This window comes from Dreissena polymorpha, chromosome 13 (genome assembly GCF_020536995.1).
Source record: "Dreissena polymorpha isolate Duluth1 chromosome 13, UMN_Dpol_1.0, whole genome shotgun sequence".
Classification (NCBI taxonomy): domain Eukaryota; kingdom Metazoa; phylum Mollusca; class Bivalvia; order Myida; family Dreissenidae; genus Dreissena; species Dreissena polymorpha.
Window position 1 is genome coordinate 35,603,964 of NC_068367.1, and position 15,456 is coordinate 35,619,419.

A 15,456-nucleotide genomic window follows, 5' to 3' on the forward strand; every position below is an offset into this window, starting at 1 on the left:
TCCAGACTTTGATGTCATAAAAATAACTGTTAGTCTGACAAACTTGTATGTTTCAATATTAAATAGTATAGTTTCAATATATTTACCTCAGAAGAGAGACTTAGTATAAGCAATAAGCTTCCTTCTCAATCTGTCAAACTATATGCAATGACAGTTACTTGGTAAGCATCTCCGCAGCTATGTATTCAATTCGTTATTTGTATGAATGCACACTGTCGTATTGATATGATTGTGACATGTGTTACATTGTAAAATGTAGCAAGTGTGTTTCTGTGACTCTCAAGGTCAAAAGAATAAATGTTAGTTAAATTGCCATAACTTCTTTATTTATGATCAGATTTTATTAAAACTTTGACAAAAGAACACTTACCCGAATACGACAATGGATTCCAGCCAAACAATACCCCACGCCCCAACCCAGAATTCCTGCCCCCCCCCCACCCCACCAAAATAATAATAATTATTTTTTCCTTTTTTTAAAGTTCGTCTAATAAATGACCACACCCCAAATTTTACCCCCCTCTCAACCCCCAACGCAAAAACAATATTTTTTTCTTTGAAAAATGGTTAAAAATATATATATATATTTATTTACTTTATTATTGAAGGACCGTCCAATCTTTCCACCCAAGTTATTGCTATCAAACTTGAAATAAAATCTCATTAGTTTGTTTTATGTCTTTACGAATGTTCAATAGATTGTGGAAAATATACTTGAACTATTACTTTGACCTTATTGAATAATGTGAACAATTTCTCCATGATGGCTTACGTTATACTGTCAAGCACTCGAATAGTCAAGCGCGCTGTCCTCTGACAGCTCTTGTTGGCAGTCCCTATATGCAACTTTTCCACTCTTAACGCACGTACAGTTCCAGCGAAAGCCATCCTCCTTGCAAAACGACTGTAAAAAAAAACACACAAATAAGTATGTTTCACACCATAACGAGAGACGATTTTGATTCATTTACGTATATTTTCCACCGTAAATCTAACACATCAGGGTGTAAATATGCTGCGTAATAATTTGCCTATATTAGTGTATACTGTTTAAAAATATTCCCCATTTCCCCATACAAATACATGATTCTTGATACAATGGCATATACATGTATTTTATCGTTGTTTACTTACGAATAGGCTATGACGGCGTATAATGGATTTTCCACATTTTTTACTAATGAGCAGTCTCTGAAAGCGCATGATGGCCTTTGTCGCTACACGTAGTTACTAGATAGCAATACGGTATCAAACACGATTGTTTTTTTTTATTCGACTGCTTCGCCTATTAAGTATGAATGGCATGGAGATTAGAGGCATTTATGATTACAAGCAAAACTGATATAAACTTGTGTAAACACATTCACGGTGCGAATATTCACTCGAATATCCACGGCAACCTTCCTCGGTGAATAAGTCAGATTCATTCTTTCTGTTAAATTCATTGCAAAAAAGGCTTAAATATTGATATACATTATGAAAAATCCAGTATCGTTACACGGCAACATATATCGGGAACGTATTGTTAATGTTAGTTTTAAATCTTTGAATTTTGAAACATCTGGGGAATGACTGTTAATAATGCATTTGATATAGTTGCGTATGGCTACCTATGGTCTATGTTTGATAATAACTGTTACTTCATGCCCGAGTTAAAGCAACGGCTTCATGACAAATATGTATGAACATAGTGCGACACTATTAATTCTCAAAGTAAATTATAAACTATACACAATATAACTCTACAAAGCATATTAAGATGCTGTTGATCATTATAAGTTTAGAGTCGCATCGAATATGATCCCATGCACTACAGATTGAATCAGGAAGATTCAAGTTGGCAGACATAACATATTATGTTAACTTTGCAATTACTTTAAAGATGAGTTGATGATGAGAATTACACTTCAGACTTTGCTGTCATCTGTATAAAGATTTCAGACAAAACATATTTTAAATGATTTTAGTAATATAAATACATGTACATATTCCACGTTATGTCATTTAAATTGTTAAGACCTTTTTAAATTAAGTGTTTTTTACTATGTTGTGACGTTTCCAAACTGTAAATATTGTCGCTCCATGACCCATGTATATTGCTTGCATCGTTTATGCCGGTTCGCCTTATAAACCAGTAATATAAGTGTCGTTTAATATGTCATTTTAATCGAATAATGAAGTTGTTCACGAGTGAGACATGAATCACTCGTGCTTTTGAAATCAAGGACATCTAATGGCAAATGTTTTCACAAGAAAGCAACACTTAGCTCAAACAGATTTTTGTGGTGAGTAATTTGTGAGTAATTTTTATGCCCCCCTTCGAAGAAGAGGGGGTATATTGCTTTGCACATGTCGGTCGGTCGGTCTGTCGGTCGGTCGGTCCGTCCACCAGGTGGTTTCCGGATGATAACTCAAGAATGCTTAGGCCTAGGATCATGAAACTTCATAGGTATATTGATCATGATTCGCAGATGACCCCTATTGATTTTGAGGTCACTAGGTCAAAGGTCAAGGTCTCTTTGACCCGAAATAGTAAAATGGTTTCCTGATGATAATTCAAGAACGCTTATGCCTAGGATCATGAAACTTGATAGGTAGATAATTATGACTCGCAGGTGACCCCTATAGATTTTCAGGTCACTAGGTCAAATGTCAAGGTCACAGTGACCCGAAATAGTAAAATGGTTTCCGGATGATAACTCAAGAACGCTTATGCCTAGGATTATGAAACTTGATAGGTACATTGACCATGACTCGCAGATGACCCCTATTGATTTTGAGGTCACTGGTTCAAAGGTCATGGTCACTGTGACCCGAAATAGTAAAATTGGTTTCCGGATGATAACTCAAGAACGCTTAAGCCTAGGATCATGAAACTTGATAGGTAGATTGATCATGACTGGCAGATGACCCCTTTTGATTTTCAGATCACTAGGTCAAAGGTCAAGGTCAAGGTGACCCGAAATAGTAAAAAGGTTTCCGGATGATAACTCAAGAACGCCTATGCCTAAAATCATGAAACTTCATAGGTAGATTGACCATGACTCAAAAATGACCCATATTGATTTTCAGGTCACTAGGTCAAAGGTCAAGGTCACGGTGACCCGAAATAGTAAAATGGTTACCGGATGATAACTCAAGAACGCTAATGCCAAGGATCATGAAACTTGATAGGTAGATTGATAATGACTTGCAGATGACCCCTATTGATTTTCAGATGACAAGGTCAAAGGTCAAGGTCACGGTGACCCGAAATAGTAAAATGGATTTCGGATGATAACTCAAGAACGCTTATGCCTAGGATCATGAAACTTGATAGGTAGTTTGATCATGACTGGCAGATGACCCCTATTGATTTTCAGGTCAAAGGTCAAGGTCTCTTTGACCCGAAATAGTAAAATGGTTTCCGGATGATAACTCAAGAATGCTAATGCCTAGGATCATGAAACTTGATAGGTAGATTGATCATGACTGGCAGATGATCCCTATTGATTTTGAGGTCACTAGGTCAAAGGTCAAGGTCACGGTGACCCGAAATAGTAAAATGGTTTCCGGATGATAACTCAAGAACACTTATGCCTAGGATCATGAAACTTCATAGGTACATTGATCATGACTCGCAGATGACCCCTATTGATTTTGAGATCACTAGGTCAAAGGTCAAGGTCACGATACCCGAAATAATAAAAATAGTTTCCCGATGATAACTAAAGAAAGCTTATGGATAGGATCATGAAACTTCATAGGTACATTGATCATGACTCGCAGATGACCCCTATTGATTGTCAGGTCACTAGGTCAAAGGTGAAGGTAACAGTGACAAAAATATATTAACAAAATGGCTGTCACTACAACTGAGAGCCCATATGGGGGGCATGCATGTTTTACAACAGCCCTTGTTTTTTCACTCACGATTTGGCTGTTTGTGATCGGACAAATCAGACAACTTGTAAAAGTTATCGAATGTTTCTATTTTTAATTTAAATTCCGGCATCAGGAGATTGTCGTCTTACTCGTTAAAAGGCTCAGAAGTAGTAAAAAGGACAATCAATGTCGATTTAATCAAGTGTCTCCTTTGACCTACTATGACATCTATGAGAACAAAAATTTAAATACTTGAAAGGAAAAGAAAACCCACAGAAGGTTTACTAGGCTCTGTTTAAAACACTGAACTAAGTCCTTCAAACTGTATGTTTACCTTGTTTCGTTATACAGATTAAGGGTATTACTTACGATTCAAAAGACCAAACAAGCGTAACCTTCATAATTGCGAACACTTTTCACAAATGATTTCATTTCCTGAAATCATGGTAAGTTTAAATCCCACTAAAATCAGGTATGTAAAAAATATAACATTTATTGTAACTAGATAAATCTGCTTAAAAGGGGGATATGAATTGTTTTAATAAGTTTATATATTCAAGGTAAAATACCATTAATATGTCTCTTTAAAAAATGAGGATTTTTTGTAAGATTGTTTAATCAATGAACACACTTTGATTCACAGTGGGATCGATTTGTGGAGCCTAAAATCTTCTGGTGCCGACTGATGCCTACTGATTCGTTTAAAACTTTGTAAATGTTTATTGCATCATAAAATATTGATATGCCCTGCATATAGGCACATGACAAGATTACAACAAAATGGCCCTACGTCGAAAATACCCTAATGACTTGTTTGAGCATTTTACTATCCTGACAAGAAGATAGAGCAGCCGGCGCGCAACAATATTGCTAAAGGCGTATTTGATACCGCTTACATTGTTATAACAAAAGGCATTGTAACTGCACCAAAGAAATGTCAAAGATCAGTATGATAGTAAACCTGTGGTAGTTCTTTAGTTATCTGATAACGACAATTACATTCAGTCAGTTGAAAGAGATATTGTCTATTGTTTAAATATGCGTTGTAACTGAATGAGCCATAATTAGAAAAATATTGGCTCACTTGTTAATGTTGCAAAATATCTGAGCTTTCGAGAAGGGATACTGTTGCAATTATGGCCAGATTTTTTAAGATAAGGATTTCCAGATTTTCTTCAAATGATTAGGGTTTTAGAGAGGAAACACTTTTTTAAATCCAGATCTTAACGAAAGTTCATTTTGTTAATATGCTTAATCGGGCCGCTTAACAAAAGTTGTGAAGAAGCCATAACTAGTTTATTGTAGGAAAAGTGATGCCAAGAAATGCTGAAAAAAGAATACACATTCGGAAGCAGAACACACGGCGCATACTTGTGTTTATGAAATTCTTAAACAAATATATATAGTAAGTATTTGCAAGAATGGCTTATTACAAGATCAGTCCCAAGACAGCGTGCTTTACTATTATTCCGCTTTTATAGTATAATGCACATTTTCCACCAATCGCCTAATACGATGACCACGACATATTCGAATTTGAATATCTAGATCTGTAGTGGTTTATGGTATATGTAAAGTAAAAGATGCACATATACTTGTATAAATTGCAATACAAATGTTGCAATGCCAAGAAATTCGATTTTTACATGTTTACCAATTAATGAAGCTGACTTTAATTAACTTACAAGCAAAGTATGAATTAAGATACCTACACAAAAATGGTTACATTAAAACAGCATATTTATTTAAACTAAAATGTCTACATCAAAACAAAAAGTTAACATAGAACACAAATACAATAATTTGATTCTACTGGGGCTCGAACCTTGGGCCTCTCACATGTGAAGTGAGAGTGTAACCACTTCACTACGAAACCGCTTGAAAAATCACCTTCTAACTAAGATATTAATAAGTGACTGTAGTGTAAATGTTATCAATAAAGCAATAAACCACGTAATCGCTGTCGTCTTGCAAAATTGAAGAAAATACGCGTTAACCAAAACTCGAACAGAAAAAATTAGCGCTATTGTTAGAAAAACCATAAAATAAAAGCCATAAAATAAATATATTTTGATTATGTTTTTATACAAAACCAGAAAGTTTCACCGGTTCGCGTATTTGCCGAGTCCCTGTTATCTTTTATAATTGCCCAGTCCCTGTGATCAGTTATTAATTAAAAGAATTAGCTTTGCATTATTGGCAATAAATGTTGTAGTAAATGTCATAGGCACAGTACTTATTTAGACTAATTTACAAAAAAAAAATCACCGCTGTGCAAGATATTCTCAAAACAAAAATATATACATTGATCCGTAAAATAATTTCTCCTCCCATAAGCGAAAAAACCAACGTATTACATACGAGTCGCCGCACTTCAGTGCGAAGCCAATAACAATTCAAAGCAGATCTTTTTGCCTGGTCCATAACGTTATTTTGCATAATTGGATTTAAAAAAAAAATGGCGAACAATGTATTAATCTCAAGATTACGTGCTACTTGCAATATCAATGTCACTCACTTCAAGTGCTAAGTGACAATGGACACTTGACGTTTCTTTATACATAATATTATATGGTTATAGTGATAGATATGATCAGGCGACTGTCACACCGATTTCGTTTTTTTAACATGTTGCGTTACCCAACAATAGCGTTTGCTTTACGGTCAATGTCGCATTCGGGTTTACAGGATTTACGTTTATAGATACAAATGCTGTGTTAATTGTGCACACTATCATCTGCCAACTCTCATTTCTGTGTTCAGTGACATTTGGTCGGTGTGGGCGGGTGCATTCGTTCGTATTTCTGGCTATGTTATATTTCCTATTTTCAGATAAGCTTATATGTGTTTGTAATTATCACTGTGCTGTTAATCATTTCAATAAATATCAAGATTGATTTTAAGTTTTAGTTGCCGATCTGAACTAAGCAGCACAATTGTCTATCAGCGATTCTTTAAAAAGCATAGTTTTTAAAATATTATATTCGTTGATATCTTATTAACAAAACACATTCACGACCCATATTGGATAATAATACTCCAACTTTTCGACGCCCTGGTTTGTCATGTAGACTTTATGTGTCCAAGTGAACTAGAAAATTACGTTTGTAAATCTCCCACTCTGCGGCTCCCGCATCTGCTGAATTAAATTCCGGCAAATTTCTATTTCCTTTTGCAGTCATACTCTTCCAGTTGTCTTAAACTTCATCAATAAATGTCTAGAATCTATTGTTTTCTGTATTCCAGCAATGTTTTCACAACCATTCTGATACCATGTAATAACTCTGAACTCGTTGGTAGGTAACTCACAACTGACTTTATTCATTGATTCACACATACATAAACCTCAATACAAGTAACTGATTACTGCATGCTTGAACAAGACAATGCGAGTTGTGTCCCTTACTTTACAATACATTATAAAAACGAAACAATTTTAATAAACATGTAACTGCGAAATATTTTGAATAAATACACTTACTGGTTGATATCCACTATACGTGGTTTTATATTCGTCATAAAATCGAGCTAATAAATATATACAACCACTACATATTGCATTTACCGCACTGCTGTCATGAGTTGTAAGTATTTAGTGAATATAAATAACTCACACATCAAATAAAGCGGTTTCCCACACCAGCCCGTCATTATTTCGTTCGTTTGAATTTCATATACAGTACTTATATTATATCGATGTTCTTGCACACTGTGGTGAACGTTTAACATATTATTGTTTCGGTCAAATTGCTAAGTGTACGAGAGATTTTTAATCAACTTAAAATAATGTAAACTCGTTTGTTATGTTATTATACAGTATACTAAATGAATAACATATAATAACAAGGTATGTTAACGATTTTTTAAAATATAGTTTCCGTTGACGGACGGGTAATTTAAACAAACTCGTTTCTTTAAAGTCACCAAATACAAACCGGTCTACGCTTTAAAATTTAAACAATATTACAATAGCCATTGGCTTTTCGTTACAGTCAAGCACTCACTTTATTTGAGACTGACTATGATGTATAAATGCCAACGCTCGTAGTTTTAATTTTCTCAAGCCTCGCTCACAAACATGATTTTCTCAAGCCTCGCTAACAAACTTGATATATTAACACCTACCACGTATAATTTATATTCACAGATGTTTCATTAATATCATTCTATCTGTAATCCACCAACAGTGTAATCTACCATCTCATTGACTTCAACAAAATGTTCGTATGCTATCATTGCAATTTGTACAACCGAAAACTACAGTAAAAATGAGACATATTTGTTAAACATTCACTTTCTACTCAATCGCCAATTAAAGATACATAAATCACTACGGCCACGTGATAATCGTGTTACACTCTTACATGTAAAATTCTCTTTGTTATCATCTACAGATTAAACAAGTCATTGAACGGATATATTGCCACGCAAAAAGCGACCTTTTTTGTTATTGTTGCAATGTTTCGACACACGCATGGAAATCGTGCTTTTAGCAAATACCATATGCTGTAGATAAACATAATCGGTAGTCGCTAAATGTCGTATTTAGATTGACAAATGATCACATTAAAAGTTTAATTGGAATTAAAGCATACAGTCAGTAAATGTTGACCCAGTATGATTTAAATAATAGAATAAAAGTTGTACACAAAATGGCATACGATGAAAATGCTCCAGTCGATGTATATTTAAAATAATAGCAACGCAACCAGTTAACATCATTTGGCATTTGGCATGGAAGCTCAACCAAGTTTCGGCAAGTTTTATTAAAAAACGAAAAAGTGTTACGGGCAGACGGATGCATGTCCGGGAGGGGACAGGCCATTCCTGTAATACGCCTTTTGCTTTGTGGCGGTGAATTTATAACGTTAACCAAACTCCATACGAATTAATAAGCCGATATAAAAATGCATTCAAGTACATTCCATGTTCTTTCGATTTAGCAAAATCTAAATAAAAGATTGGCTTAGTGCCGCCTTGTTTATTTACCCACATACTCATATACGTTTCAGTATTCGTTTTTAAGTTCAAATAGACTTTTTAGCACATATTAATTCTTTTTTGTTCTGGGAAGCATACGACAATATCTGAAGGAGAACAGTTAAATAAGCTTCTAAATCAGTTGTATATCAACTAGTATTTTTTCATAATTATGTGTACGCAATAACTTTCACCACTTTGTAAACTGTTATGCTCATTACGGATGTGTCGAAAATACACTATACAATTCATGCACGCAAATGAAACTTGATTACATCATCCTCATTCGCGTCTAATGTTTTTGTTAGAACGAACCGCATTTTAGGAAGGCGAGTTTAAAGATCACTGGAAAAACTTTGCAAACCGAAATTTTGCAAACTCAAGTACTCTTTTTCTTGCTTCTTTGTGATAAAGCATGCGATACAAGTCTAAATCATAAAAGTATAAGTTCGCTTGCCTGATATTCTTAGTTGGAAAAAACAAATATGAAAAAAGCAACAACAAGTATGTATTAATTGCACTTACAGGTAAAAATGGCATAGCAAGACATTTTCCATTAAGTAACGGTACTGTATGTTAGTATTTGTAATAAGTTATAAAGACTTCAACACTAAATTATTGCATAATTGGTTAAAGGTTGCAAAAAGTACAAACAATCATCAAATTTAAATATTAAGCATCGCGACAATAGCACTGAACAATTCTCATCGCCGTTAAATGTTTATAAATTATTTTTAAATTGATATTTTTTCTTAAGTTATCATATTCATACTTAAATTATTTGCTGCCTCCTGTAAAGCTTGGGATGCATTTATTGTTTAACACTTGTAGAAGTAAAGCATAATATACAAAATAACACTATTTATGGCTATAATAGACGTTGTAACATATCCAAGTAGAAAAATTGTTTTATTTATGAAAGGAAAAGATTGGCCGGGTAAGATTTGGTCAATAATTGCTTTAGATATTTGACATTCCCAGAATAAATGTTCTAACGTTTCTTCATTTTGGTTTCAAAATGAACATAATGAATCATAAGTTATTTTATTTTTTTTACAAGACTATTTGTTTAAAGTATCCTGTGGATTATTTTGTATTGGAACCACTGAACCTTAACGTCATTGATCATTACACATGGTTGTTCAAATATGCAATTCCATTCCTTTTCATTATTTATAGTATAGATTTGGAACACAGTTTCGCTTTCACTGATAGTTGTTCATTATTTGTATTTAAAATGATGTATAATCGTTTTGCACCAGATTTTTTTTTCAATATAAGTTGTATTAATGGGGGGAAAAGGGTATATGACTAATTGTGTATCACACAATATACAATGATTCTTCATAAACTTAGCTTTAGCTCTTGTCACTCCTGCATAATAAATGCATTTTTTATTTTCTAATTGTACATTGTATTTAATTCATTAACAGAAATCAAGCTTCCATTCTTCAATGTATCACCTATACAGTGAATTCCAGCATCGAACCCCGTCTTAAAGAAACAAGTTTTCATATCAATATATTTGAATCGTACAAAAGTGGATAATAATCCGCGTCTACTTCTAATTAAACAAAATAAAGAGAGAAGCTTTCGAAAACATCTACCCAAAAAATGGCTTGAAATTCGGTTAGATATATTTAAAACAAAATGATGACTGCAATTTAACAGTTTATAAGTATCAAAATACAGTTTTGCAATGTCTATACAATTTCCCATAAACGATTGAATCTTTTGTAAGCAAGTCAGTTTGAATGCTGGAATAAATGCATCCAAGATGATCATTTGTAGACCACCTTCACTGTATTATTGTACTAGAGTCGTAAACTTTATTTTACTATGCCAGCCCGAAATGAAACTCAGAATAGAAGATTTTATGGAATGTAAAATGGTTAGACAGGGATATGAACAAGTGATTGAATAATGACACAATAAGTGTTTTCACAATTATAATCTTCCCAATAGGTGTTACAATTCTTTCCGCATTAAAGCCAGAGCTTTCTGGACTTTTATTATTTGACATTTTTTTAAACGTTTGAAGCTTCCTCTAGAGTTATGAAACCTTCGATTGAGTACGACTCATTCTGGTTTAATTTTGGACAATGTATTCCTATTCCATAGTTATTAAAATATTCAATACTACATTCGTATTTGTTTTTCTTATAAAGAGACTGATAATATGATGATATTGTGTTAAGGATACATTTTTGATCAGTAATTTCCATTTTGTCTTAATTTATAAATGTATATATTGTTTTTGTTATTGCATTATTTTTTTCTAGATTGCAAAAGTATTAGGCGGTTTTTCTCCTTCTAAAGTCCACTGAAGTTTCGATCTGATCATGTATTCTTTTACATTTGAGCTTTGTATATCATTTATTTGCGATTGCAAATTTTCTAATACTTCAATGTTATCATCTCAATTTTTTTCTTCTAACTCTTTAATTCTTTTTAATAATTTGATTTCTATAAGTTGTGTTTCATTATTTATATAAGACCTATATGGAATTGATTTGCCTTTTAGTGCCATAAGCAAAGTTTCAAAAAAAGGTGATTACTTATGGTAAACTGTAATTCATTCTCAGGAATTTCTACCATGTTATCGTAATGGTAAATTGGTATTGAGTATTGAAGTTTAATATCATCATTTTTGTTTGTTCATTTCATGTAAATAAACAATATCTGAATGTAGAGAACTATTATGTTTCCGAATGCCTGGTTTGTGAGAGAAAAATGCTTATACTTTAAAGAAATGATTGAGTGATCCGATTGAAGACTATGTTCAATTTATGTGGATTTAAAATGTTGTGTGTGATTAAAAATAGATCTAGTCTAGCCTGTTATATTGGATTTGTTCTACGCCAGGTAAATCTTTTTTTCGACTGATTATGTTGTCTTAAGGGATCTACAAGATTGTAACAATGTATTAATTCTAAGACTTTACTTGGAGCTTAAGGATAATTAACATGTGTGTAGTTAAAGTAATCTAATACAGAATCTATAACGAGGTAACAATCACCGCATAAGATAAAAGCTTCAAGTTTAAGTCTTACAATAGCTTCAAATATATCAGTACAAAAGGAGGGTGAGTCAGTATTTGGCACATTTGAAGAAGTAATGTAAAGCGTTGTTCGCTAACAGAAATGTCCAAAACACAAAAATTACCATGCGAGTCAGCAACATAAATATGTATTTTGTAATCATTTCTAGATATAAAATACCCGTTCCCCTAGAATAAGGTGAACCATAGCTTAAAAAAGCATTCCGATCCTCATTCTGAATAAAAGGTATTATACATGTCGGGGTGAAATGTGTGTCCTGCAGACAATATAAATTTGCGCGAAACTCTTTTAAGTAATTAAAAACATTTAGCCTATTTAATTTCCAATTTAATCCTCTACGGTTTAAAAACATAATGTTAAGATTGCTAGTCATTTGGTTGAAGTAAGTTAATGATGGAAAAGGCCCTATCCCATACCTTAAAAGGCTTTAAATTGTTATTACAAGAAAACACATTGATTCAACTGGAAAATAAACTCGCCCGAGTTTAACACAAGCGGGTTCGTCTCTAAAATAATAGTTATTAAAATAAAAGGCTACATGTTTTGCAACTTCAAAATTAATTGGACGCAGCATCTGAGCATGTGTTCAAGGCAGCCGCTTAGTATATCTGTCATTGTAAAATGTTGTATTCCTTGAGATTGATGACCATAATTGCTTTCATCTGTCATTATACCCAACGTTTCAACGTTCCAGAACCACGTGCGCTCTGTACTCTCGGACACATGCAAAACAATTTAGTCTCCGACTTATGTTATATATTGATCCAATGTTGTCATTTCTATAAAAAAAAATTACAAGTTTAGTTGTTTACACCAAATCAGCAGCACTTCTAACTGACAGAAAAAACAACAAAGCATAAGCCTCGGGCTATTTTCTAATTATGTAAAATTGCACTTTGCAGTCCTAAATATTTAGCAATATAGCAATTTCTGTTTGTCTGGCATATTATGGCAAAACTAGTATGTATGAATGTATTGTATTGATTACATTTGCTTAAGATTAAAGTTAAATATTGTTTAAACCAACCATATCGTCAACCGATGATGTGTGTTCAGTTCCTGGTTTCAGTGGTGTTTCCTAGTATTTGACCTTCTGTTACCTACATTGACGCATCGCCTTGACTTTATCCGCCGGATACATTGTTGGATTTTGTGATTCTATTAACTAGATAAGCTTTATGTTTTTATCCTTTTTACTCCATATGCTTACTCAAATCTATATTGTATCCATTTTATTCAATAGTCTAAATATGCTAAATATACTGCATTTTAAGCATATTTGCAAGAAAGCTAAAAAGGTTGTATGTTTAAACTGTTGTACTTTAAATGCTAAAACACGTAGTATGCCCTATATTGTTGGCCATTATACAAAATAACAAAAATAATCCGCATATAAAAAATACGCTGTAATTTCATTATTTTTACTATTCGAGCTTAATATGTTTTTTTATCATTTTGCATTATTAGGCATAACTACGCCATATAGGCTGTCATTGTTAATCATTTTCGCTTATTAAGCTAAATAGGCTAAATATGTTGCATAATACATTTTTACTCATCAAATTAATAAAATACTAATAAACAGACAAACACTTAACATGCTAAATATCCTGCCAAATATGCGTAAAATGCAGTTTGATTCATTCTATATATGCAAAAAAATTTACAAGCTATATATGCTAAATAGGATGAATAGGCTGCTTAATAGACCGCTAAATAGTCTGTTATATAGGCGTAATATGCCGTTAATTTTATTATATTTAGTAAACATGCTCATGTTATATAGGCTGCTTAATAGGCTAACAATGTTATTTATTATATCCTATTTAGTAAGCATGCTTAAAAGGCTAAATATTTTTAATTGGTTTATTTAAACCATGGACTCGTATGAGCATTTGCATGCCCATCCGCTACCAGCTAACTTCAGCATGCTAGATAGGTGACAGATATTAACTTTAGCAGCCTAACTCTTGTATCATCTTGGCTTACGGGGTATTATATTTGTAAAATCTCCAGTATAACAATTTCGATGTTTTTAATATTGCTGCATATTATGATAAAATAATTATGTATAATAAAGCCTGTGTACACAAGGAGTTTTCAAATAACAACATTCATACAAAGAAATCTTACGCAAATTCAGTAAATTATACTGTCATTTTAAACTATTTAAAACTGGAATAGCTATGTAAGCATCTTAACGACTACCAAGAAATTATCATCTCATGCGTAACCAAAGTCGCTGAAAGGCTTCGCAACATTTGGTACGCTAAACGACTATTTACACTGCCCCGACAGTATATAATCATAAGTGTCTAAACCTACTGACGATCTGGATCTTAATGTCAGCTGCGACACACAATATCCGATAGTTGTCGACTGGTAACGGTGCATTATTTACGTTTATAATTTATTATTATTGGTTCGTTAACAAGTATATATTGTAAGTGATTCTTTTAGTTTACCGCTATGTGCATTTAATGAATCAATCAAGTCTTATCATCTCGATATAAGACGCTGTGTTTATTAAATAAGTATTGACGAATTTGAAATAAACACAGCATTGTGTTTTAAAAACGCGTGGGCATACCAGTGTTTGACAACGCCGGATTTCACAATTGTTGCAATTATTGTTCACTTAAAGGGACCTTTGCTCATTTTGGTAAATTAAAAAAAATGAAGACACGTGTTTCAGATTGGCAATCTTTCGTTGTAGTTATGATATTGGCGAGCTAACATTAATACTGAACATTTACCATGCTCTAAAATATCCATTTTATGCATTTTTGACGATTTAAAAATCTAAAAATAATAAAGCGTGACAAACGCGAAACGATTGAATAATTTGGAGAATTTTCATGTTATCGTTATATTTTGTGATATTACAAGGATTGATTGTATTATGTATAAAAACAGCACTCAATGTATGATCACGGAATGCCGAGTGGTTAAAGTGCAATACGTTTACTCCAAGTGTCAGTGGTTAGAGCCCGGTTGCGTATTACTTTTTTTCTTTCACTAATTGTATTCTTGTTTTGTAGCTATATAATTCAATTGTTTACATTTATCAAACTAAAACGCATTTAATGACAAACTTCAATACATTGCCAAAATCTGTGAAACCGGCCCACAAACGAAAAAATGTTCTTCAAATTTTTTTTTATTTTATTTTTGGAATTTAATTATTAAAGTAATCTAGACTTGTAATAAATAAAATAACATATCAGAAATATACAGCAAGCGGTAGTTTTGAGAAACAATGTGCATTAAAGAAGTCGGATTTCCATTTGGGTACATTCGAAAATCGATGTTTTGAAGACGTTGTTGCACATTTTTACATTTACTTTGTTTCTCATGAGGTTCATTTTTTGTAGGGATATATTTTTAAAGCAAAATAAATAAAATAATCACTATATATTTTTCACTTATAGCCTTTGCTTTAAAGTCATATTTGAAATTTCAGTTTGATGGATGTGCCTGGTTAGACATTCCATCAACGGTGTGTGATGTGGTCATCTGAAGGTACGCCTGTTTATAAATCCCAATATAT

At 32.9% G+C, this 15,456-nt stretch overlaps 1 protein-coding gene across 1 annotated transcript in view; it reads left to right on the plus strand.

The window, feature by feature from the left end:
• The window catches only part of LOC127856631 (uncharacterized), a 57,120-nt gene that overhangs the window by 11,685 nt on the left and 29,979 nt on the right, over positions 1 to 15,456 (plus strand). The window contains exon 2 of the mRNA XM_052392950.1: positions 15,370 to 15,428. Coding sequence (XP_052248910.1) covers positions 15,413 to 15,428 — 16 coding nt within the window. The 5' untranslated portion in view covers positions 15,370 to 15,412. The remainder of the gene's footprint in view (positions 1 to 15,369; positions 15,429 to 15,456) is intronic.